The 27,005-nt window shown below is 36.8% G+C and overlaps 3 protein-coding genes across 6 annotated transcripts in view; 1 reads left to right on the top strand and 2 right to left on the bottom strand.

Annotated features, from left to right (window-relative positions):
* grik1a (glutamate receptor, ionotropic, kainate 1a) overlaps positions 1-8,781 on the top strand; it is a 40,184-nt gene extending 31,403 nt beyond the window's left edge. The window contains exons 13-17 of one of the 4 annotated variants that reach the window (XM_056736089.1): positions 2,198-2,415; positions 4,108-4,333; positions 4,602-4,852; positions 5,900-6,049; positions 7,771-7,891. In XM_056736089.1, coding sequence (XP_056592067.1) covers positions 2,198-2,415; positions 4,108-4,333; positions 4,602-4,852; positions 5,900-6,034 — 830 coding nt within the window. In that variant the 3' untranslated portion in view covers positions 6,035-6,049; positions 7,771-7,891. Of the gene's footprint in view, positions 1-2,197; positions 2,416-4,107; positions 4,334-4,601; positions 4,853-5,899 lie in introns of all 4 variants that reach the window. The other 3 variants (XM_056736090.1, XM_056736087.1, XM_056736088.1) reach the window with 3 other exon arrangements.
* Positions 8,782-15,056: 6,275 nt separating this feature from the next.
* Positions 15,057-20,669, bottom strand: bach1b (BTB and CNC homology 1, basic leucine zipper transcription factor 1 b). Its single transcript, XM_056737529.1, has 5 exons — positions 20,532-20,669; positions 18,657-18,910; positions 17,542-18,534; positions 17,040-17,246; positions 15,057-16,245 (listed from the first exon to the last, which is right to left on the bottom strand). The coding sequence occupies exons 2-5, from the start codon at positions 18,897-18,899 to the stop codon at positions 15,919-15,921; spliced, it is 1,770 nt and encodes a 589-aa protein (XP_056593507.1). The 5' UTR covers positions 18,900-18,910; positions 20,532-20,669; the 3' UTR covers positions 15,057-15,918.
* Positions 20,670-21,158: 489 nt separating this feature from the next.
* On the bottom strand, positions 21,159-26,964 carry map3k7cl (map3k7 C-terminal like). Its single transcript, XM_056737227.1, has 5 exons — positions 26,751-26,964; positions 26,240-26,321; positions 24,785-24,843; positions 22,944-23,059; positions 21,159-21,781 (listed from the first exon to the last, which is right to left on the bottom strand). Exons 2-5 carry the CDS (start codon positions 26,313-26,315, stop codon positions 21,622-21,624), a joined length of 411 nt encoding a protein of 136 aa, XP_056593205.1. The 5' UTR covers positions 26,316-26,321; positions 26,751-26,964; the 3' UTR covers positions 21,159-21,621.
* Between the last annotated feature and the right edge of the window lie 41 nt (positions 26,965-27,005).

The raw sequence follows: 27,005 nt of genomic DNA, 5'->3' as shown, positions 1-27,005 counted from the left end.
TCAGTATCAGTGTTCTGTCTTTCTTACTAAAAATCACCTCATAATAATCTTCTTATAGGAAACTCCCGTCCATATATCTCAATAACACACCCAGTTAATTACAATGGTGACTTTGCTTATGTTAAGGACTCTTCGGTGCAGTAAAGTTCATCCCAGGCTTGAGGATTCCTGCATATGTGAGATGTTGACCAAAGTACCCATAACGGTTATACTAGTTCTCTATCCTAAGCATTCACGTTTGGAATAACATACATTCGGTTTGTCATCAGGCTAGCGATTAAAATCGAGAGTAAGAAATGAAAGTTAAAGACTTATTGGCCCCTGAAAAAAATACACCCACTTAGTTGTCGCGTAACGCTAGTCTTTAGGGAAGTGTAGATGTGTGTTTGTGTGCTTGTGTGTTTGTGTGCTTGTGTGCTTGTGTGCTTGTGTGCTTGTGTGCTTGTGTGTGTATGCATCCATGTATATCTGAGGTGTATTCTGCAGGGAAGTGACGAAAGCAGTTCGTCCTCATTAATCTACAGGATAAAAAATTTCTAAATGAATATAAATATGTTAATATAAATATGCAGCAATATGCCATGGCATTGCTCATTGTTACTAAAAACAGACAGGCGGGCATTTACAAAATCCATCACATATTACTGATGTGTATACACATATGGTAGCAGTGTTTATTTCCGTACGTGTGTTTGCACACCTGGCAAAAACTGTGGCCCCACAACCTCGCTTTTCCCTTATGGGTCTGCTGTCAAAACCACTTTAGATATCCACAGCAAACATACACATTTAAACTAAAGGGAGGACTTTAATTTTACTTTTTTCAGTTTTACGTCAATGCATCTAGACTCCGCCAAAGTTACGGAAGTCGTGCCCTCGGCGGCCATGTTTGAAACACCTCTGAGCAGTTAGTACCGAGTCCACAGTCCTATCTACTTGAATCAGGATATTTTTTAAATCGCTGGCAAAATCACAAATAAACAGCATATTTCTTGTCAATAATTAAACCTGACGTGACCCATATCATAACTTAGGTTTGTTAAGCTTAAATTGCGCAAAAAATCACCTTTTCGTGGTTGCTTCATCTACTGTGCATCCGCAGAGATTGGCAAGCGCGTCACGAGAGCCCCCCTCCAGAGAATCGCCGGTCAATATTGTATATTGTAATATAAAACGATTAGCTTGTTTCACTGGAAGGCGGGACTTCCTTTGCTAGAGCGTCCATATTGAGCGTTGCATTCCTCCCTATTCATTGTGATGACAGATGACATCTTAGAGCCCAACAATAATTTCTCTTATTGGGTAACAAAATAATTAATGTTCATAGTAAATTGCGATTTATTTGCGCTTAAAACAGACCTTCCCGAAAACCTTTCTTTTTATTATATAACTATTTAAAGCACTATTACACTTATTTTTTTTAATGCTACACCCTTTTTTGTCTTTGACCCATATACCTACAGTATATGTGTATTTACCACTGATCTATAGTGACTGGATTGCTCATGACGTCATTTCACTGAAGCTACCACGCCGCCATGTTGGCATGGCCAAACGTTATTTTAAATTAAAATGGAGTCATCACATATTAATGATAAAACAGTAACTCACCAGTCCCCGTTTTTATATCTAAAGTCTCACAGTACAATTATTTAATTTAAAGTTGTGAATTTTCCCGTCTTATTTGATAGCCTGGTGAGAAACGTTCATTTTCATTACAGTAGTGTACATATCAGATTAGCAGACACGAGACACCTCAACATATGACAAATGTACTTATTCTGAAATCTAAATACAGATCAATACAGATACTTTCTGTAAGTCATGAAGCTTTATTTCTCGGACATTACAACAGTGTGCAACACACACTCACCTATATTTTGATTTCTATACGTCGCTGTTCTGCCCAAAATAAAAGCAAACATCGGAAAAAACATTATTAACAATTAATTTAAACATACAAGTGAACTAAGAATTTATTGCGTGCCCAAAAAGCTTGTTATTTTAGATAGTCATTTAGACTTTAAGTGCATTTCTCAAAACATCTTCCACAGAAGAAAGAGTCATATACAAGTTTTGAATGAGATAAGGGTGAATAAATGTTGACAGAATTTGTATTATTTTCGGTGAACTATCCCTCTAAAATACTGCAGGCACTGTACTGCATGTTTTTCTGAACACTTGTTTGATATTTCAGGATCTGAGCTGATGCCCAAAGCACTGTCCACCAGAATCGTGGGAGGGATTTGGTGGTTCTTCACTTTAATCATCATATCTTCCTACACGGCCAACCTGGCTGCTTTCCTCACAGTGGAGAGGATGGACTCCCCCATCGATTCTGCAGACGATTTAGCCAAGCAGACTAGAATTGAATACGGAGCAGTGAGAGATGGCTCCACGATGACTTTCTTTAAGGTAACATGTTGTCTTCCATCTTACGTGCTGGATCGATTCACCTCAGCGCTTCACAGAAAAGCTATTAAAATATACAGCAGCCTCTAGTAGGTATAATCCAAACGCACACAAATAGATTTGAGCGAAATATCAATTTTACAAGAGCCCCACCTGTGCAGGAAGAGCCGAGGCTTTTAGAAGTAAATATATTGGATTTTTGCCGGGAAGTAAAAAGCAGATCAATCTTTTGCGTCTGTCTCATGATAAGATAAACTAATAAAATGGATTCAGAGTCACAGACATATGAGTTTTGAGTTAACCACAAAACGTCACACCCAATTCCGAATCCCTTCACACTTAGTGGTGAATTCATTTAATGGGGAAATTTTCACGTGCATTTCATTTATTTAGCGGTGTCAGCGGTCTCATTTGTCTCATTTTTCCCCAGGCTCTCTTCTAATGCATTCTATGCAAACATCTATAAATCCGCCTGAAATCCTTCTTTACCTCCACCAATCCAGCCATCTATAATTCCAGTAATCCATACATTTCAATCCAGTGATCTCTATCACACATATGCACCGTTTATTATTTAAAGAGCTAGATAGACAAGCATTGAGGGCGGCTGGGGTTTATCCACTAGGATTTTATTTTGTGATTACACCGCCTTGTAATTGGTGAGAGCACTGGCCTTAAGAGAACCAAGAAAAATCAAATCAACTGTGAGAGATTTACAGGACAGATGTCCCATGTCCCCTTTCTGTCTACTGACATGCTTGGACGGAACATTTTAGACCACATATCCCCATTTAACTCTAGACTGATGCGAGATCAGATTGAAATGATCAAACACGAAAAGCAAATAAGTTTTCTTCAGGTTCATTTTAAGTATACTTCAGTAAAGTTCAAGTATATTTAAAGGGATAGTTCACCCAAAAACGATAATTTATTTTTGAAGAATGTTGGTAAACAAAAAACGTTGGTTTCCATTGACTTGCATTAGATTTGTGTCCGTACAATTTGGGATTTACCGAAATGAAAATTCTTAGCCGAAGCTGAATTTAATGTGAAACACTTGGGTGAAGGCCGAATAATAACAAACACTGAACATGTATTTTTTTGTTGCAATTTGGGCATTTATTTAGCCCATTTTATCACATGTAATGTAACTGTACATTTATTAACTGTAAGTGCAACAAAGTGGATGAACCCACAACAAATGAAAGATGATTCATAAATATAAAAGCACCTTTTGCGTCTGGTTCAATACTTGTATCATACTTGGTCATGTTTTTTGATGTATACTTGTTGGAGTATAAAAAATTAAAGGTATATTTATATTTTTTCAGTGAACTTAACATATAGTTTAATGAAAATATTTGATTTATTTTCAAGTTACTGAATTAACTTGTACATGTACGTGGCTACCAAGTCAAACTACAAGCCAAGTATATATGTAATTTTACTTTTAAGTATCTCCGTCAAAAGATTACAAATAGGCTAAATATACTTATTACGATTTTATACTTATTTCGACAGAAAAGTCTAAGTGTACTTTTAAATATTTATCTGAGAAGTATATGAAAAATAGACTGAACATGTACTTGTAACACACTTTTTGTAAGGGTGCTTAAGGAACGAGTTCCAAAGACAAACTTCTCAGTGTGAGAAAACAAATGTCGCCCTTTTTTTTGTCTACTTTTTGCCTTTCAGAAATCAAAAATTTCAACATATGAGAAGATGTGGGCATTTATGAGCAGCAGGAAGAACACAGCGCTTGTGAAGAATAACAAAGAAGGGATCACAAGAGTCCTAACCACAGACTACGCCCTCCTCATGGAGTCCACCAGCATAGAGTACATCACCCAGAGGAACTGTAACCTTACTCAGGTCGGAGGACTGATAGACTCTAAGGGCTACGGCGTTGGGACCCCCATAGGTAATGAACTGCACCTTTATGCACCCGTTAGAGAAAGTTACTGTGCATAATGGCTTACAGGCGGCTGAGCCCATAACCCTTACCCAGTACTAGCCTCGGGCAAAATGTGAGCCGTCTTTCTCCAATATGCACCTTTGTGCACTTTGTTTCTTTTGCCAGAAGCACTTTTCGTAAAAGATATCACACTACAAAGCCCAACTACTGAGAAATGTTCTTTGAAGTTGATTTGAATTAGGCAAGTACATTGAAAACATGTGATTCCTGGCAGGTTCACCCTATCGAGACAAGGTGACCATCGCCATCCTGCAGCTACAGGAGGAAGGAAAGCTACACATGATGAAGGAGAAATGGTGGAGAGGTAACGGATGTCCTGAAGAGGACAGCAAAGAGGCCAGCGCCCTGGGTGTGGAAAACATAGGGGGCATCTTCATCGTCCTCGCTGCTGGTCTTGTGTTGTCTGTGTTCGTGGCCATCGGAGAGTTCGTTTACAAGTCGCGCAAAAACAGCGACATTGAGGAGGTGAGTGACGGGCAGGTTGAGACGCCCCGCGGGGTCTCAGTCGTACGGGAGTTTATTGCCTCCATCGTGCGACAGCAGAAATAAACCATGAAATCAGAAACGACATGTTTACACAGCAGCCCGCTGGTTAGGAATGTCAGGAGTTTAACACGCTGTTTATCTTGAATGTGTTTTTCATTATCTACATTTTGAAGCTTTTGCATGAGATGTATTTTTTTGAACGTAAGATCTGTGTTGTTGCATGTCATTCGTGAGTGTTTTTGTTATGTTCATTTTGATTACGTCAGTGTTAATTTTGTCAACGAAATTGCAGACAAAAAGGGTATTAGTTTAACTTTTACTATAACTTTTGATACAAAAATAACATTTACTTTTGTATGAAATTTGTAAGCATAAACATAAAAAATTCATGTAAAACAAGTTTCTTGTTTTGTTTCTCAGTACAAATACCTTTAAAATGCTTAAATCAACAAAGATTTTCTTTTTAAAAAAGGTAAAATGACCTAACTTAATTTGATAAACTTAACCCAAGTTTATCAGGTCTTCTTACCCCCTGGCCGATTTTTTTAAGCATAAATTTACTTAATGATGATCATTTTTTACCTCAAAAGCAACCAAAAAAGTCAGGTTAATCGAAAATATGACTTCATATTACTTAAATCAATGTATCTTCATCTAAGATTTTTTTAAGTTTTAACTGGAATACAAGATAAAAAATACCATCTAAGATATTCATTATTTTGCTGTGAGTTTTTTCAGATATCAGAAAATGTATTGAAATTGTAAAACAAAAACTGCATCTGTTGAAATATCATTGAAAATTATCGTAAATAAAAGCGTTGTTTTCCTTAAAAGAAATCAGATGCTATTTCGGTCTGGGTAAAACTGGCTCATAATATTTAACGTCAAAATATTGACTACATTTTGTCCTCAAATTCAATGACTACAGACATAACTGTAAAAATGAACACTGCATCATTTGCATGTTACTGATCTCTCATCTCTTGTCTTTCTGTTTTATTTTTATCATTGATCTGCATGCACAAGGCTTTCTGCTTCTTTTACGGAGTCCAATCCCAGCAGCTGGAGAGGAGTGATTCCATCTCCTCCACTGGCACCTCCTTATCAACAGATTTAGAGAGTGGGCGGCTCCTCGGGGATGACATATGTTCTTCACATTAGCCCACACTCATATCCGTAAGGGCTTTGCGTTATTTAAAGGGCTAAAGTAAACTCCTTTCCATCCACTGGTTCCTTTCGAACTGTTTTACCAAACCCTTGACCTTAATCCGTTGCCCATACCACAAGAAATGTTGTATGTTTTTTAAGGAGATGAGAAACACTTGTTTAAATTTAAATGTAGATGTTCTATAGACCAATTTGCAAGAATGTAAACACTGCTCCAAAAGCACTGGTCCAGGTTTCATTTTTTTATCTTGCATCAATATTCGTTTAGCATTGTAATTCGCTAATGCAACCAAAATGTTCACTTGGTTGTATTTTGTTCAAACGTTTGTGTATTGGTAAAACCTAAACAGGAAGTTCTTCATGGTTTACGTCTTCTGAAGTGGTCTATTTAATATTTGAATTCTTATATTGTTCTTGAAAGTTTGAACCACATGACAAATGACGTATAATGACCACTTATGATGTGCTGCGGCCAATAATTGTATTAAATTTAAAAAAAAAAACTATCTACATTTTTGTGGCTGAAATATAAATCTCTGATACAATATGCTTAAGTGAATGCTATTCTTAAAACATTTATATCAGTTCTATTTTCATGAAAAATAAGTTTGTTAATTTTGTTAATTTAAGACGACAAAATTATAGAATAAAGATATGAGATGATTACTTACAAATCTCAAAGGAACGCAAATACAGATCATTTGTTTAAAAAAACGTTACGCTTGTCAAGGAAATGAATTCATTTTATGATAAATCACGGTCAAACCACATGAAAAACACTAAAATCATTCAATTAAAAAATGTTAATCTGCATTTACAGTATGTGTACACCTCATTCTTAATCTTTGAATAACTGCAATTCTTATTTGTATTTTAAAACTGTCATTATACGTCATTGACTCATACATGCCCAGATTTTAGACAAGGATCCATGGAGATGTATAGAAAACATCTCAATGAAATTCCATTATCATAATACCAGGTGCATTTCCTGGGGGTCAAACCCATGACCTTGGCATTGCTCTATCAGCTACAGTAAGCCTTGCTTTAATATGACAAAGGTTATTTGTAATTAACCTTTGCCTTCTGTATAAGACATGGAGAAGACATCAGTTCAGAGGAGTTTTCATAAAGACTTGTTCACTTATGAATAAAGACGGGCCCTTAAAAAGAAAGAACAATTAAAGCGTTTGAAATTAGCCGAGTGGATGACTGTTATCAGTCTGGAGCTAATTCACTGCACACAGTGGAGGAGCTCTTCTCTGTCTCCCACTTCCTCAGTGGCATTTTCCTTCGGCTTTGCCCTATACGCCTTAAGCTTTATTTAAACATTACATAACAATTAGGAACAGCATGAGGACTTTCAATCAACACAACTCCATCAAATATGTCTAGTCATTTCTATTGCAATGCCCTCGCAATATCAGCTCAATGATATTCTGGTACTTACATATTGCTCACACAGGACCTTTGTATACTGTCACTGATATTAATATTAAAAGGGCATGTTTACCTGCGCTGCTTATGTGAACAACTCTCTGTAAATATGGAGTTCATATTTTACTTGTCTAGTGCAGTAAAATAACAGAACAAACATCAAGCCAAGGTGGACAGCGTTACCGGACAGCGATTGTGCGTTTGTGTGTGTTTGCGAGCGCGTCTGCATGCACGTGTGTGTAGAGACTCACGCAAGCCCTCGTGTTCTTTTTTTGACAGTGTGTCTCTTTCAGTGCTGTGATGGAAGACCTGGGCATGTCCCTCAGGTGCCACAAGGCATTGAGGAAGAGAGGCAGACACAGAGGAAAAGCAGGCCTGTCTGGAGTCTTATGTAACTCTAAACGCATCCTGAGGAAAGAGACAATGGCTTAGATCTGCAGCCACATGGGAAGCAGCTCCGATTCAATATAGCTGGCAGCGAAATGAATTTCCAATGCCATTTTTGTGTTATGATTTTCAATTTTTCAAGAATTTTGCAAAAATGCTGCAAATAAATGTTTTCCTTGTCCGTTTTTTGTCTTGTTTTTCAGTAAAATATCTAAACGTCCTTTGAGGGATAGTTCTCCAAATATGAAAATTGCGTCAACATTTACTTACTTTTTTTTCTTTGACATTTTTGCATATCAGACATGTTTGACTTGCTTTCTTCCACAAAAGCAAAAACATTTTGAAGAAAGCTTGGTAACCAGATAGCAGCAGCACCCATTCACTTCTATTGATTGGACACAGAACCAATGCAAGTGACAGTGTTAATAACATTCTTCAAAATATCTTTTTTGTGTCCTGCTATAGAACAAAACTCGTACAGGTTTGAAATGACAAGAGCATGAGTAAATGATAACAGAATTTTCATTTTAGGTTGAACTATCCTTTTAAAAGGAGTTTGCTTTACCTGAAAAAATACATGAGATGTTGACTTGTTTTAAAATAATTTATAAAAATGATTCTTACCATTGGCCATTTTTTCTGTAAAATTTAGTTTTCTTATGTATTTTTCTCGAGGAAATCTTTCTCGTTTAAGAGATTTTTGGATATTTTACTGAAAAACAAGAGCTCTTATTACAACAAAGTGTTTTGCAGTGTGTTCATTTCTTTCGTCAGCCAAACACAGATCTTGGTAATATCTGTTGTTAAAATGATTGAACTTAACATTAAAGAAAATGATTTATTTTGAGATATATTTATTACTGTAAGAGCACATTCCACATGGTAGCATTTTCTGTGCTGTCCTTGATTTAAAAAAAATAAAAGCTTTACATATATTTTATATCAAACCTTCTGAGTGTTCATCTTCTTTCAGCATTGCTTCGATCTGTGATGCGTGTTCCATTAATTGCATGATTATATAACAAATGTACTGTATGATAAAACTGAAGTAACAGAACAGAGAAATATCTTCTGCATTGGTTCTAAAAAGCTTGTATGGCATGACCGCTTGAGCACTTTGTTCCATTTCGACCCTAACAATTCAAGACATTCACTCTGCTACACACAAACCATATGCCTCAAGGGATCGACCAAAGTATTCTCGCTCAGATGAGGCACAATCAAATCGAGGTTAAAGGTCGGTGTCCGCTCCAAAAGCTACCTACTCCATGACCCAGAGAAATAGCACTGTGCAGATTAAATGCCTTGTTCAACTGACAGGTTTAAATGCTGAAAAAGTCCAAAAATGCACCAAGAATAAATAGTTCTGAAATCTTTGTAATTAGATATCTGCGTTACAAGTCAATTTCCTCATGGTTGTTCCAGAATAAAGCATTCCCAAAAATGAATGCTAGCATGTTGATGTTGCTTTCAGCTTTATGCAAATAAGATTATAGATACATTAGACTAAAGTTTAGTGATCACAAATGAAAAAATAAACAAGAATAATAAAAAAGTTTTGTTTTATTAAATGTCCCCCTTTGTACTCAAGCTTGCATTTTTTTCCGGAAAACTTTAGTACCTAACATCTTATCAGCATATTCCAAAAAACGAGAAAGACAAATCTAACCAATACAAACTTTTGTAATTTGATTAGTGACCTAGACAACACAAAACCTCAAATGTCTTATTTTGTTTTCCTTAACTGTTTTTTTTTACATTTTTTTAAAGTTTCTACTTGCTTCCAGGTTAATGCACCATTGACTATACCATATAGGAAAAAATATTAAATGATGAGTAAATGATGTCCCAGAACTGTCATTTGCTAACATTCTTTCAAATGTATTTCTTTGTGTTCCACAGGTTTGGAACAACTTGCGGGTGAGTGATTCATGACAGGATTCCCAATTTTTGTGTGGAGTATCCCTTTACATCTTAGATTTTCAATCGGCAAAGATAATGTCTAGCTCACATTTGGCTTCAGGGAAATGTAAAGATTTCATAGTGCTGTCAGTCCAGTGTGTGTTTACAGTGTATTTGTGGACAAACTGACAGGCAATTAACAAACAATACAAAAATCACAGGGCTTCAGAGGATCTTAAGGCCATTCACACATACTTTAAATATAAAGGAATTGCTGGAGGTCGTTCTGGCCCGGCGGCCTTTTTCAAACCTTTTAACTCTTTGAACATGTGAGAGCCATTGAGTGTTTGGTTTAATTGTGTAAAATATTCAAATGTTTTGAAATACAAAGTATAAATCACATGCTGTGATTTATGTGTGGCAAAGAAAAGCCCAGAATCCTTTCTTGTTCCTCAAAAGAAAGGCAGTAAAAGAGACCGAAGGAGTACATGACAATTTCCATTATCACTTCCTTGTCCATATTGGCTGTGCTAGATTTAGATCAAATATACATTATTCTCTCAAATCCAATATGCAACAGATTTAGACATGTTACTTTAATCATAATAAATGACATCATAAGACAGAAGAGCATCTCAGTCATACAGTAGCTGAGGGTCAGATTGATGTTCTATGATGACAGATGCATTCAGCTTTGATAAACAAAGCCCTTCAGATCTGATCCCAAATCACCCGCTCTGTTAAGTGCCTCTGCAATGATTGATAGAAACAACACACCAGAACAAAGACTACAGTCTGTATGAACAATGGTGTCATCTGCACCAATGACAGCTCAGTATTGTGGATTGTTTTTACTGCGATGTGAATTGGGATGAGGAGAGGGCTTTTAAAACAATCTCGTTGTAATTTCAACCATGAAATGGCTTCAGAATTACTACATCAGCAGACATTCACATCTCAATTGCCTGAAAGCCTTAGTAGATCGCTGACCCTTGTTGCTTTCTTGACTTGTTGAGTAGCTGTGATGGTCTTGTGGGAATGCGTTAGATACACAGAACGCAGGAGGTTTATTCTGATTTGTTTTTTTGAGGAAATGCAATGGAGAGTTATGTTGAAACTCAAATCTGAAGTTTAAAGAAACAATTCATTTTGTTCAGCCGTACAGGATTGAAGGGAGAAAAAAGATGATTTCCATAGTATACCTTGCATCTCGTATTTCGTGATTTAATAAATCATTATTATTAGTCACCCTTTACTGTATGTTTGTCACCGGTTTTGCAAATATCTACCCAATACAAAGTATTAAAAAGTGCTTGTCAATTTTGATCGTTTGATTGGTGTTTTGTCCATTTCCAGACAAATTTGGACATCCGATGTTTCAGAAGGACAGCGATGATATGTTGTGTTTCGGATTCTGGCGTCACACCTAGCTTGCTTAGATTGTTCAGAATTTAGATTTGTTTATTTTACATCCACAATGTGAACCTGGACAATAAAAAGAGCAGGGCTTGATTTTTCTCATTTTATTTAGACATTGATTCATTTTCTATACCACTTACAATTAACTCCCAAAAAATGTTGCCCCCTTTGTAAATGTTACCAAAGACGACTGTGAAAATAAAATAATAATAATAATAAAAAAAAGTTTTTTCCTTTTGATCTATTATTATTAAAAAAAATCCCAAATAAAAATATATCCAATACACTTTGCTTGCTCTATATTTAATACAATGGAATATAATTATTTAGAAATACTTATGCGAATACTAATACTATGATCATTTAATAATTTAGCAATGTAAAATATTTATGATTTTTATTTTTTATGGGTTTTCCTGATGCACACACCCTAAACCATTCAGCTCTGATGAAACCATTCTGTCTATGGATGTGCAAAACCTCTGAATGAAGGCTGCAGGTGCACGGTCTCTAAAACGCTCTCAAGAGAACTCTCAAAAGATCATTTAACCGTGAAGGGTTACATACGTGAGACCAATTACTCCATTAGACCTAATGACCATCCTCTTATGCCAGATAACAACCACCTGAGAGAGACAAGTCCATGTGCTGGACCAGACAGCAGCGGTAATGATCGAGTCGGACACGTCACGTGTACATTAAGGTAAATTATCCTTGAATTGATGTCTTGTTCCTGTCTTGTTTTTTTTTTTCATTTTCTGGGTAAATTGAATTTCAGTTCAATTTATGTGTTATTCAGGTAATAATTTGTCAAAAATTGTCATGAGTTAGGCTGACCACACAGACTTGAAGATTGAAATTGTTGACCCCGTCTGTATTGTCATCTACAGAACACAGAAGATATTTCGAAGACTGTTGGTAACCAACACGCTGGTCAGCATTGACTTCCAATGTATCGACGCAAAACCCCTGAGACATTTCTCAAAAAATCTTATCATAGAGTCATATACAGGTCTGAGTGACATGAGGATGAATAAATGATGACTGATTTTTATTTTTAGGTGAATATCCCTTTTACCAAGACGAGTTGTGCCCAGTTGGAAATCAAAAGTTGAAACATATTACATGAGTCTGTTTCTTATTTTGCCATCCATTTATTTTGGTAGTTTTGTAGACCTTTTAGGAGCCAGGCAGCCCCTTGTCTCCATCTACCTTTGTCCATGTTTCTTGCACTTCTGGATAACTTTTGTTCATCTGTACAGTAATCGTATATATTTTTTACAAAACTGTCTTTGATCATTATCGATGACCTGAAGTCCTCATTGACATGCAAAAGTAGGAGAGGAATGCAGCGAGTGGGAACGAACAATCTGCTGTCATCTAACTAACCTTTAGATATTCAGCGTCCTGCTGTGTGATGTGGAATTATTTGCATGAGCTAGGATTTTCAAAAGATTGAATATCACTGGACCAGGTTCATAAAGACCATTTTGGTGGAATCAGTGATGCGTCACAGAGGTGAAACGCAGCATGCAGCTTGAGCGATGTTCTTACAAAGAGTTAAAACTTAACATTCAGTGAATTTAAAAGTAAGTATCAAAGGCTCACAGATGAATATGAAGTTTTCTTTTCTGTAGTGCTTTATCTAAATCCACACAGATGGCCTAATATTACAGGACTGCTGAATGTGGTGATGTTTCCTGCAGGCTTAAGGTTTTTTTTTGTATTTTGATTAATTCTGGGATTCGGTTTAGGCGGCAGTAATACTGTTTTCCGTGTCCTTAATCTGCTAAAAACACTTTATCAAACCCCAGCATTTTTTTCTTTTTGTCCTTCTATAATCTTAAATCAGGTCACAGATTATGAGCTTGTGATATTTTTCTCATCCTCTCTTTTCAGATGATCTTACCTGACTCTCTAGAATCTTCTCTCATGACAGCGTTTGACGTGTGCGGTCTCTTAAAATACATCTATTGCAACGAGGGAAGCTACGGAGCACCAAGTAAATCAATGTGTTTTACAGAGGGATGCACCTGTGGTCTTTTCACCGACCTCTGTTGTTTTTCTCTTCTCGGGAGACATTGATTCCTTACTCAGCTTCAGGACCACTGGCGCAAAGCATAGGTCCTCTTATCGTTTTGCACCAGATTTACAGCATGAAATCTTACCCATTAGTGTATTGCCCTGCATGAATGCATGAACGGGATTGAAATAGATATTTACAATATAAAGATTGGACCCCTACACTTTCATTTTTTTTTTAAAAAGGACCTTGAACACCTTGGATGCAATCCTTTCGTGTTTCACTCAAGAAATAATTTCATACAGCTCAGAACATGAGGATGAGACATTTTGAGAGCACTATCTCTTTAAGAAACATATTTAAATCCACTCATAGTCTCATGGCCTCAAAAGGATTTGTGTTTGTATGTCGCATGTGTGCAGTCTCAACCACACACCCACAAACAAAGCGGTTTTTCTACAGGTTTGATTATATTATGTTAACCAATCATGCTGCAACCGACACAATGAAAAGTGAATCTTTATGAAAAGGGATAGTTCACTAAAACTAACTGTTTTAACAAAAAGAAAGATATTTTGAAGAATGTTTGAAGCCAAACAGTTCTGGGACACTATTGACTGCAAGAGTAGAAATACTTACTATGGTAGTCAAGGATGCCCCAGAACTGTTTAGATTTATACATTCTTCAAAATATCCTCTTTTGTGTTCAGTAGGGAAAAAATGCTACAGGTTTGAAATAATTTGAGTAATGACAGAATTTTCTTTTTTAAGTTTAACTTTATGTTGAACCTTTACTCTAAAATGTAAACAGTATTTGTAAGTATCTGTTTTCTGACGGGCAATGGCATCTGGTTTGTCGTGTGAAGATGAATGATGTCCTATAGCTGTCTAATCACAGATAAAAGCGATGAGGGTGATTAACCCAAGGGACCAAAACACAATGAACATACTGCTCACTAGTTGACACTCAGACAGCATATATCCATCAAAATGATGAAAAATGCCTCATAGCCCACAATTATTCCAGCAGCCATTCAAAATCATGTGAGAAAACAACTTGCAATGTGACTTTATTATGCAAAATGATCTTCAGGACATTCTTTGTAGATAAAGTACAAAGTGTAGGGATGGAATACTACAGGTGTCATTATTATGAGTCTATTTTATTGACCAATGTAGCAAATTAACTTTGGGTGTGCTCCGCCATCTGTTGGTACAACTGTGTCACTGCATATAGTTATGACTAATTATATAATATAAGGTTAATTGAGACTGTGTCAATGGCAACAACATAAACAAACGTTATGTGGCCCAAAATAAACTAGTATATCAATAACGGTTGAGTAGATTTAATTGAATTCAGTATAATTAATATAGAATAAACTATTTATATAAAATAAATAGTTAGAACCAAACACGCACCGGAAGTTATAGGTGGAGTGGTTTATTTTGCATGTTGCTAATCGCATGATGTCTGTGTGAACAGTGCGCAGTGGTATGCAAAACACGTTGGCTAAAAATCTACACATGACCAGTCACATCGTTCGGCAAGAATGTTTTGATTGGGCGAATGTTTTTTGTTCCTTTGCCTTTCACAGACGATATATAATTATAAAAATATTATTTGACCACTATACTTCTTGTTTGCTATCAGGATGTAAAGAGATTTCAAAGCAACATGACGAAAAATGTTTCCGGGCATGATCACCCGCCCTGCCTTTAACTCTGGGGCAGGCGTCTCCGTCCAGTAAAACCGGATTGTATCTTAGTTATGTAATCTAATGTCCTGCTTATTAAATGTGCAAATCAAATTGAAATTACACATTCAAGCAAAAAACAGAAAAGATATCAAGTCTTTAAAATTCACAGATTTTCTAAACACATTTATTAACTAGCTTTCATAACAGCGTCATTTGGACCCAAGCAATGTAACAAATATATCATAAATTCCAAAAAAATCATCAGATTTTTTATTTCCATGTGACATAAACAATGCTACTGTGTTTGCTTATAAATGACTGCTGTAAAGAACCTGTGAAAAACTTTCAGTTAAATTAAAAAAATATATATAACAGAACAGCATGTGCAGTTCTGCACACCTGAGAGTTTAATATCAAATTCACTTTCAGATCGTAAATGTGCTTAATAACTTTGATTTGGCTCAAAAAGTCCCATCTTCAACAAATAGAGGCGTTTCAGTACAAGTGCTTCTACGACACACTATATATAGTAAAAGGCAGTTTTGTCCCCCTGAGAAGAAGATATTGAGGTGTGTTGTATAGCATTCGGGAAATCTTTACCCTGTGAGTTGAGGCGGATTAAATGTCAGTAGTGTGGATGTTCTGGGGACGTGTAAAACTATACAGTCTTGATTTAGGTAGAGGAATGCGTAACAATGACATCATCAATCACAAACACAAAAAAAGTGTAAAAAGAGATAAGACAAAAACGGTAGTGATGTCACATTTGTTAAATGCACCTTTGGTGAGTTTGTGCAACTTACACAAAAAGAAAACTCTTACAGTGAGTTTCATTGGTCCTTTTAGCCACATCTTCTGTTTTGTTATTAGTCTCTTACCTGGTAACAAATGAGATCCGTGCCAAGTTTCAGGATCGAACAGTACACGCTTTTCTCGCAAGGTAAGGCATCAGCTAGACAGTTATCAGACTGAGCTTCTACGTGCCTTGTAGACAACATGTTCTGTGAGCTTTATTGATCAACACCAGATGCGTTTTCTATTAAGGAAGCAAGCGGCACTTTGGCTCCGGAGCAACAGGTGCGTAAGGAGGAACAGGAGGAGGAGGTTGAAGCTTGAGGCCAGAGCTCAGGGCGTTGAGGGAGGTCTGAAGCGGGGCAAAGGAATGCTGACAGTGGGCAGTCTGGTGAGCTGTATTTGGCCAGCACCTGAAGCTGTTCTGGTTTGAGGGCAGCTTCAGTGCAGACCCTCTCATACAGACCAGAGTAACTCTGCCAGGTTTTAATCTTCAACTGATTCAGCTGGATCCTTTCGGCTGTCAGCTTCTCGTGTTCACTCCTCTGCAGAGCAAAAATATGCAGAAGAAACAAACAGGTCACAAGGGAACAGTGGAAAATGCGTCATTTTATTTGCTACATAAAACATAAAGTAAAAATAGTCCTATAATATACGCAAATGTAATGAGCGGTCAGAAACATGCAGGATATTTTTTATATATTTAAGAAATAAGATAATCAAAGAGAAAAAATATTGAAGTTATTTATATTTATACAGTTATATTAATTTACATTAAACGCATAGATTATTTTAGCACGGTTGTATTGTGATAATTGTTCATTTGTTTTTTCACATTGATTTAAGCAATTTCCCATATTTCTTATTACTGTATTGAAAAACTGTAAGTGTAAAGAAATCCAGTTTACGTATACATAAATTATTTATTGTATACCCTTTAAATTATGCGGTAATGTTGTAATATAATAATGAGAATTGATGAGAATCATCATCAAGAATAATGAGTAGAACATCTGGACACATAATGATAATGACAATCAGGGGACGGGCTTACAGTACTTGTCAGAAAATAAAGAATGTAAAACTTGTCATCATTTTCAGATTAATCCAGTGAACATCCCAACCTCTGTATGGGTCATGCGCACTTTAATAATTAATATTAAATAGTTCAGCCAAAAATAATATATTTTTCCAAATATCATTTTGTTTGATCAAAAAGCTTTGTTACAACTAGAGTGAGTAATTCATGACAGAATTTTCATTTTAGGGTGAATTATCCCTTCATTAATTTCATTAAATTGGAGTCACTGAGATATTAAAGAAAGATTCAGATACCCACCAGTTTCTGGATTTCATATTCTAAGCTGTAGATGCAGTCGAGTTTTCTCTTGCGGCAGCGGCGGGCTGCGACACGGTTCTTGCTCCGTCTCCGGATATCGTGCACGGCATCGAGCTGCTCCCGTGACAAGCACTGCTGCTTTAGCATCTGCTGGAAGTCATTCCTGCTCAGCGACACGATCTGGTCCACAGAGAGCGGCAGGGCCATCTGGAGAAGAGAAACGAAAAGGTTACGTTATTAAGTATCTCTTCAATAACAAATCATGTTTCCAGTTCTGAAGATACCGTGTATAGTGTGTAATTGAGCTACGAAATTGAGTATTTAAGGCCCTTATTTCGGAAACATGTTGAGTTTGATTTGAACATACTTCCAGAGAGAGAGAGCAGCGCAGATGCTGCTGTAGGTGGCTGCTTATTGGTCAAAAGACCGTCCCAAGCCAACAGGTTTGGAAAATATGATACATCATCACACAACTGATGTTTAGCAAATAACCAGCTCTCACCTCCAGAAGTCGTTCACTGCTGTAGGATTCACTGTCCCCCTCCGTGTCAACACTATCAGAGTCCTCCCCTGATTGGTTGGAGGGTACATATGGACTGCCCTGTGATGTGTCTCTGCCCTCAACATCGTGAAGTTGAGCGCCCACTGCACCAAAGCTCTGAAAAAATGGACAGTCCAATGCCATGGGATCGAGTTGCCAGTTCGCACACTTGAAGTTTAATGCTTGCTCCGCCAAGATCAGGCCGGACGAAGACGCCTGGGTGGGAAAAGTATCCGGCATGACCGTAAGCTGTTTGGCCACTTCTAACTCTTCTATGCTCCTGAGCGAGTTGCTTTGTTCAGCAGGGCAAGCCTCAAAGTTACTGTAGCAGCTAAAGGCTGTCCCAACATCGTCTGTACCTGAGACATTGGACATTTCTCGGCTAGTCAAGTCCCAAGTAGATGACTTGCTACAGTCTTCATTGCTTGAGAAAGGAAGGCAGTTTAGGGCGCAATTGTCTTTTGGTCTCGCAAGGGGCACGGGGACCGTTTCTATACCGCAGGCATCCAAACAGGGTCGCGTCTTCCCACAAGCTATCTGAAACTTTCGGTATTTTGGACATAAGAAGGAGTAGTCTGTGTGTTTGTTGCTTTGAACATTCTGACTTCCTGTAGCATCCTCAGTGGGCATAGAGGAAGGCAGAGATTGTTCCTTTTCTTGAAGCTGAGACTGTGAGGGTTGAGGAATGTTTTCGTCAGTGACATCATCCCCGGTAGCCAAAGCCTCACGCGCTTTGCAGCATCTGGTTTTGCAGCATTGCTTCCTCTGGAATTTTGACGTACTTTTGCTGCTGTCAAAGAACTTGGGGAGAAGAAAATCAAAGCAGGCTTTGTCCAAGTTCTTGAAACCAAGGACAGATGCACTGTTGCGAAGTTCAAGCACGTTCTCTTTGGTGAAGATGAGCTTTGCGGTGTAGGCGAACTCCAGTAAGGGCTCGAATCCTTCGGTAGTCACCTGCGGAAAGAAAAGTTTTTCAGATGCATGAACATTTTAATTTACAGTGTTGTAAAAATGACACGTTTGGATAGAAAGACAACATTATATTTCCACTTTCAAACCTGTCATTTTGTTGTTACCTCATCCGGAAGGTTGATGACAAGTCCTTCGGGTGTGGCAAGACTAGACACACGAATGCTGAAGAAATCACTGCAGGAGGCCAGAACGGCCCGGTGGGCTCGGAAACTCTGGTTCTCCACCACAACAGTCACATCGCACAGAAGATCTTTCTTCCTCTGTTCATTTAGACATTGCAAAACGTGGGAACTGTGCACAGATGACTGGAAGGTAAACTTGGAGGATTTTGAGCTATCCATTGACATGCTGAGTTAATCTGTAACATAAATACACATGCTCAATTCAAGAGCACTGTGACATAGATTTCAACATGCAGACAAATGCAGTGACAAATGTCGACAATCTGGTTACGCAACTCATTTAAAAGGCAAATATAGCAGGAATATCAAACTTTGTAAAGACACAAGCCAATAATCATGTCTTTTTAACCTGGTAGCCGGACGTTTACAGCAGTAAATGCCAGAAAGTATAGATATTTGTTGCTACTGGAATATTAGCCCATGTTCATACAGTGTAAAAGTTTTATTAAGTCTTATTGTCTTTCGTTAAATAAATATGAAAATGTATGGAAAATCTATCGAAAATAAATCGTATTGTAAATAATGGTTTAACTCTTGTAAGAGTAATAATGTTGTATGTTTTTATGACTGATTTATAGGTTAACTTCACATATCATGGTTAAACGGTTGATATTGTAGTATATGGCCCTATTTGTGGTTACCGTGATTTCACAAAAGATAGCACAGTTACTGTAGCAAAATTGTGGTTAATTTTAATAAACTTCCTTACCATAATATTTTACAAATGTAATTTCCATGTAAAGAAATACTGTAGTTTTCGGTACTATAGTAAACCTTAAAATACCTTTATACTAATTATTAATTTATGAAACTTATATTAAAGCATACTACAGTATTTAAAACAGTTTATCATAAACAATAATCACTATACTTCATTAAACTACACTTTTGTAAATACAATAAAATACTACAGTAGTTTTCTTATGTGTTGACACAATTGCTTTTCAATTTTTCTCCAAATAATCTTTGATGCTATCATGTTTTTATTATTTTATTGTAATTTTTCGTTATTTTTCCTCAATCAAAATAACCCCCTGCCTTCTTTATTGATATTAGGCCAACTTAGAATGCACAATAAAAACGTTCATTTCAAATAAACTTCATATGCATAGGTAAAATAATGTTAAAATTAATTTAAATGTGAATATCAGCCACAAGTGTTCAGTTGTTTTGGGGAGTTCACGTATTGGTTATCAGTCTGACATGGATGACCGCATACGAGCAATACAAAAACATCTATGAAAAAGTCCATAAGTTAAAAGACAAAATTCGTGGGTCTACACAGTCACACGGAAGCTGATTATTTCACCCGTGAACACAGTTTGTCGGAGTCATCCACGGAGCGTGTGCGCGCTCTCTGCTGACTCACTGGATTTTGCTGATAAAGGATGAGTAGGCATATTCCCCGTCTGTCGCTATTCCAACAAGCTCCATTTTACGGAAAGTGAACACATCCCCAAAAAGTAAACAGCAGACGCATTGTGCTTTAAACAAAACATTCCGGCGTTTTAAAATAGCCGACACTATGTTTACATCGAATCTTTAAATGCGAATATGATATCAAAACATGTTATCTAAGTACACAGCTTAGTGACAGCCTCGGTCCTAAGTGCTCATATTTTACATATTTTACAATTCACATTTGTGTTGCCTAAACAAGAAGACTTATCTGTCAAATTGTAACGAAACTTTCATTTTAAATCTTTGTCTATAAATTTCTAAGGTCTTAAAGTGTCTGTGTCTCTTTGCCCTCGTCGACAGATAACGTTATATAAATACACGCGCTGTGCTACTCACCTCTCATATCTCTGAAGAGTTAAAGTTGAATTAGTTACAACTAACTCGGAATTCTTAAACGTTGACTTGTAACTATGAAAATAGGAGGCGCTTGTATTTTACTCATACATCATGTGACATGCCAATGTTTACGTCCCGCCTTCTAAAACAGTTCCTTGTGTTCATTAGTTTTCGGTCCTGTCAATCACGAACGTCGCGACTTCCGTAGTTTTCAACCGCAGTTCGCTTGGTTGTGACACATAATTATAACCATTTCTACTATCTGTTTGGACGCATCTGCATTTATTAGTATAACTATTTTCCAACATTTTACGATAAAAGGAACTTTGTCGTCACCAAAAATGTATGAACGCAAAGTATTTAATCACAATCCTTGTAATGGCGAATATATTAACTAAACATTTACTGGCAAAATTTCTCATTTAAAAAGTCAGCTTTCGTGATGTAAAACCCATTTGAGGAAATATAATAGGAACTAAATAAATGTTATGTGGGAGGTGTCAGCCATTGATATTTTTAAAGAGTTTCACAATCCAAAAAGGCGCAGATCACATTTCAAAACCCAAGTTCCCTATTACCCAGTGACTAAACAATGGTATGCAGTCATACGTCTGTTGTCACCTTGCTTGAACTTGACGAGTTTAACAGAAACGGTATCCTATTTATGCAACAGTAAACGTTTTAAGAGCAACATTTGCTCTTTCACAGCACAGCATTTTGAATGATGAAACACTGACACGATTTTTGTACAATAGGCAGTGAAGCACATTTGTCAACAACACACGCCTTTTTAACACAAACAGAGGTAAACGTAGTATACAGTATTCTGAAAACTGTGCCAGACATGAATAATGTGACCCTTCAGGTCAACCAATTAAAATATAACACAAGCCTGGGCCACAACGTCAAAATCATCGGTCTCGTAAAGGACCCGTTTTAGTGACCAGCATGTATTACATACATGAATTAAGTGTCTCCAGACGCTGATTCGGGATCAGTTTTCCCCATCAGTACATTATTATATAAACATGGAAAGAACACTTAAATGTTTGTAAGTGACCTATTGAGGTCACGAGGAGCCCTGCCTCTTCTAACTGAGGACTCGAAGAGTCTCGAGCTGTTTGGCGCGCTCGCTGTGAGCCGTGATCAGATTCCGATTCTCTTCCGTAAGTATCCTGTATTCCTCCTCCAGTCGTGCAAACTCCATCGACACCTTTTCATCTTCTAACAACTCTGCGATGAGTTCTTTCCTGCGCACAACACACACAGAAAAAAGTTTAAACATGGCAGATCAACTTACACGCTTCATAATCTTTACATGGACGTTTTCCAAAATAACACATGACATGTGTCTTGGGTCTCTGTCAGGTGACAACAGGTTTACATTGGGTAATTTAACTCATTTTTAGGAAACGAAACTGCCAACGACATTCTGTTTGCTCTTTAATGTGGTACTTGTGTTGACATTATTTTATTATAGTTTTTCGTACTAACTCAAGATCAAATTAACAAAGTGGTGGGCTTTGATCCAAAATGGCACAGTATCAACGATTGATCTGCTCTAGCCTACACATGGCCTTTAAACCATGTCAGCCATCTGAGGAAGGTTTTACATTTGGAACATCGTTTATAATTGGAGAACGATAATATCAGGAAAACATGTATTTGCCATTGTTAACATTTCACTTTTGTGAGACTAGAATGTCAAGAACCGACTATATTCAGCCTGATCTCCAGCAAATGTGTTTGTACATGGTCACAAAAAACTCATATGTGTTTTACAGTATGTTCCTAAAGAGGCAGATGCTTTACCTGACACTTCTAAATTCTGACATCCGTTTTCCAATATGGGAAAATTTTGAAAAGCGCTGGAAATTTACAGGGCCTTTTAGATATCAAGACAGTCCTTGTGTTTCCCTACATAAATAAACATTTAATTGAGCACTTCTTCAAAATTTCAAGGTTAAAAGTTATTCTGTAAGCACACCTGCATCTTTCTGAATATCTTCCTTCGATGAAACGACACAAAACAAATAATTCCTTAAAAAATTGTCAAATTTCCAAAGTTCATGAAAGGGAGAACTTTTAAATGTCACTTTAAACAGACTTTCGTTTTTTGTATTAATTGTGGTTTTGCAATGCTTTTAAGAAAATGCACACCACAAAACAGTATGTACGGTCCTGTCATCTTTATACAACATAACTTGTAAAGAAAATACAACAAACAATCAAACTAATGCAGTCATATAGGCCCTATTCATATTATATTTAATATTTATTATATTTACTTAGCATAAAAAATATAAAAAAATGAATGGGAACATTGCCTATTATAAATAGCAGTATTTTAAATGACATCATAAAAATATAAATGGGGTTAGTTTGTTAAGAGTGGTTATTTTTAAAGCTTACTTTCTATCTTCCACCCAGGCGATCTCATGTTTGACCTGGTTAAACTCATTGGCCATCTTGCAGTGGTCTTTATATACATCTACAGACTCCTTAAGTGACTGACATGGCAGGACTGGCTGTTAAGAGTGAGGAGAACAGATCATCACATTATAATTCACATATTAATAAAACTAGTTGTGTGCAATTTAACCTTAATTTAATCATTCACAACAAACCAATGTTGCTATTATCAATAACTATGTACACATAATTGTTACAATAAAGGCAATTTACTTTATTATATTCGGACTAAAGAACACATAAAAAATACACTCAATATTATTGTTAAGCCACATCAGACGGTTTTAAAAAACACAATGTGGGGAAAAAGTTGGTGAGACACTTGACGTATTTAATTCCTTTTGTGAACTTCTGCTTTCGTAGTGACTCACATCACAGTACAACAGAATATCATCTACAAAAAAAGCGCTTCTGCTTCTCCCCGTTTTCCCCCTCAAATCCCCCAAGTGTGGGTGTTGAGCCTAATAACTATACTAATATTTGTATCATATCGATACAATGATCAATTATTTAACAAACAATCAAATATATGCTTAGACAGGTATAACCTCAAAACCAACATATTTTTAAGAGTTTTGTGTCATTCATCCCAATAGTCAAGTGACTTTCCGTGACCCACCTCATCCCACTGTGCTACCCACAGTTTAAACCTTACCCTGGTTAGAGCAAGAATCTTAGAAACTTTCTGACATCACAAAGGAACATTACTATAACTTGCCACCTTATGTCATCTCTTTGACGCCTTTACCCCAAAACTACACAGTCTGAGTGTCTCTCGATTGATGACACAAACTTCCCTAGAAACCACCTCAATGTTAAATGAAATTTAACTGAGCTTCAGTCTGACTACTGCATTCTTGTGGTCTTACTGCTGCATTACAACTGAATATTAATTTCAGCAAGAACATGACATATTTTCCCAATGTGATGGCTTAATTTCAATATTCCTGTGTGTAACAAACTAAGGACAACAAAAAAAAACAGTATAAAACAGAATAGTGTTTTCTCAATGTAGACTATTTGTCAGAGATTGCTTAAATGTATAATTTTCAACATTACACGTGCATGCAAAACTTTAGTTATTTCTGGTGTTCCTTTCTAACATTAGCACAGTGGATTTATCTTGGTACAGTATGTACATTTAATTTGCAATAGTGCAATATTTTTTTCTATTATATTATTTTCTACAGTTTTTTTTCCTTATGGTTCTACGGTCTCTACTAATATGCATTTCCCGTAAAGCTGCTTTGATTGTGCTATAGAAATATATTTGATTTGAGAACTTAAAACTAAAATATGTTGTGAAGTTGCTTTGAATCAGTCTACATTGGGTAAAGTGATAAATAAAATGGAACTGAATCAAAATAGAGCGAGATATAATAACAATAAACAATAGAACATAATAAAGGAAAACTGTTTCAGCACATAATAATTTGTTCAATCATACAAGTCATTTTCGTATATGCTTACAGTGTGCTTTTATAATTCATGGACAACAACTGGTATCTGCGTACAGTATATAGCTTTGAATCTGTAAAGGAAAAGTTTGGGACAGATCAGAGTAGGACAATGGCTTCAATATGCACGGAAGCTTTGGTCACTGTCAAGGCCATAAATCAAACTTAACAATAATTTTAACCTTGCTGGATGTTGTGCCACAAGCTTATCGACTTAAATCAACCAAACTAAAATCATAATGAACATCAGTCACCCAGCATACTTGCTAAGTGTACTCCAGGAGGACTAAAGTATTGCTTTAAGAGATTATTAATAACCTTTACCTGCAGACGTTGCTCAAGGTCAGGGAAAGATGGAAGGGGATCTTCTGCATCTTTCAACTCTGAGAGGAAAACAAAGCCAGGTCAACATGTCTGGTATGTGAATACTAAAGTTGGAGTTCTTCATGATGACATCTACATCCATCTAATCAACCCAACCATACAACATATCAAATTGCAACACAATGACACCATATCTACTGTCTGTTATAATGTTAGATATGTATACCGATTTAGGTCCAGCCTCTCAGGCATAAACAAACCATGGGCATCACACGAGAGACCTAAAAAACTGGTCCCAGATCAGGACAAACAGCCTAATTCAAACACCACCTGTTAGGCCATGGACTCCATAATCCTAAATGGACAGATTGAAAGTAACTATCGTCCAGATTCTTCATAATGGCTTGACTTTAATGAGCGCCCTGACAGACAGCTTGTCTGCAATGGTTCCCGCCATGCCAGCTATGTCCAAGTGGGGCTCACTCCACTCATGCTGGGAATCCTCTGATGCAATCAGCTAAAACAGGACTGTTTACAGTCACGCTTCAGCCAGAAGGCCAATTAAGCGATATAAATATGTATATACACAAAATTTGCACATGGATCTCGTCTTAAACCTGATAGGCCCATTACTTAAATTAGGAATCTCACGTAATGCCCGCAGCATGTGGCCGGTGGGGATGAACGTGACAGTTTCATGCTATTTTGGCTGATTGAATGATAGCCAGTGACTGGTCACGTCAGAAGATGGGGCCACAAGGTTTGTTCAATAAATATATGGTATTTGAATAACATCAGTGGTATAATAATTAACTATTGTATTTGAAGTAAACCATAGTAACCACATATTTTGCATTGTTGAGCGTGATATTTGCATTAGCACAATTGTGGAAATTGTGGAAATTACTATTTTTTGGCACACGAGTGGCTGTTTATTACACATGGGGCTGCAGCAGTATGGACAAAAAAAATGTATATTGATATACTGAATTGAAGTCTCAGAAAACACACAAAAGAAAAGAGGACAAAGCAGCAACAAAGCGTGAAGTATGAAATGCTTTCAAATTTAGGCCCGTGTTCTAAAAGCAAATGAGTGAATCATGCAGCAATGAGGTATTAAAAAGGAAACCTGATGCTGCAATGTCCCGGCAGCAGCTGCCATCAAAGCATTTGCATGAATAGCTGTAAAACACTTTGACAGCGCTGTTGACTTTGTGGCTAGGTAGATATCTTGTTTTTAAGATGCCAGAGATGAACGAAAATAGAGGGGCACCTGCTTCTCTGAAAGGATGGCAGAAGTTGAATTGATCCCCCATGAGAGGCTTTGGGTGGCTTTTGTTGGTTGCCATTTTAGTAGAAGTCATGCATCTTCCTAATCTATTTTAGTCTCTCAATCACAGTCTCTGTGTAAACTGAAAATCTAGATCATCGCTTCTGTCAGAGTAGACATGTTACCTGGGGTTTCTTTGAGGCTGAATGAGATTTGTACTTCAGGATTATCTGCAGAGACTCGTCTTGTTGAGGTGATCATTTATTCCTTAGGAGGAAAAAACACAGATTGAAAAGAATTTAGGGTAAATCTTATTTCTTACACGGATAAAATATACATTTACCAGGATTTCAAATTTGATTGGTTTCATCAAGTGCCCACACTTATACAGGGGCTGCAGTGTCTGGAATAATCTCAGTGTTGTTTATAACATTATTTCGAGCAGCCTAAATAAACATGCAACACAGCAATACTTTTAAAAACAAGAAAAAATTAAAAGCACTCACAATGTTTTTTTTGATATATGACTAATTCCTAAAATGTAAACTGCCCACAAGACACGAGTCTAAACATTAATGATACATTGTATCATGTTCCAAAAGATAATGAGACAATTGTAACACGTGCAATGTCGAGATTAAAAAATAAATAAATAACATCATAGTTGCATACGTTTATATGAGAGAAAAACTTTACCTGCCAATCGAAACGTAGTTATAGAAAACTGTCAAATCACGCGCTCGAAAGGCGCCCCATTGACACTCATGTAGATCTTCTACACCGCGTTTATACTGTAAAAAAGGCTCAATATTAATCCTCGTAGTGTACACCGAGAAGCCAAAAGCAGATTTACGAAACAAAGCTAAAGAAGAAATCACAGCCCTTCAACTCTAGAGGAACACTGTTTCTGTGTGTGCCAGCCGGACGCCAATTAAATGGCCCAGATGACAT

The sequence above is a fragment of the Triplophysa dalaica genome, chromosome 22, assembly GCF_015846415.1.
Source record: "Triplophysa dalaica isolate WHDGS20190420 chromosome 22, ASM1584641v1, whole genome shotgun sequence".
NCBI classification, from domain to species: Eukaryota; Metazoa; Chordata; class Actinopteri; order Cypriniformes; family Nemacheilidae; genus Triplophysa; species Triplophysa dalaica.
Note: the sequence above shows the minus strand (reverse complement) of the source record. Positions and strands in the feature narration are given on the sequence as shown.

Bases quoted from the DNA above. Each gene is read 5' to 3' on its own strand.
- bach1b (XM_056737529.1), bottom strand. From the start codon at position 18,899: ATGTCAATGGATAGCTCAAAATCCTCCAAGTTTACCTTCCAGTCATCT. The intron at 17,247-17,541 runs GTGAGAGCTGGT...TCTCTTCTCCAG, and splicing joins GCAGTGAACGACTTCTGGAG to ATGGCCCTGCCGCTCTCTGT. The intron at 16,246-17,039 runs GTGGGTATCTGA...TTTGCTCTGCAG, and splicing joins AATATGAAATCCAGAAACTG to AGGAGTGAACACGAGAAGCT.
- map3k7cl (XM_056737227.1), bottom strand. From the start codon at position 26,315: ATGATCACCTCAACAAGACGAGTCTCTGCAGATAATCCTGAAGTACAA. The intron at 24,844-26,239 runs GTAACATGTCTA...TTTTCCTCTCAG, and splicing joins CAGCCTCAAAGAAACCCCAG to AGTTGAAAGATGCAGAAGAT. The intron at 23,060-24,784 runs GTAAAGGTTATT...CACTCTTAACAG, and splicing joins ACCTTGAGCAACGTCTGCAG to CCAGTCCTGCCATGTCAGTC.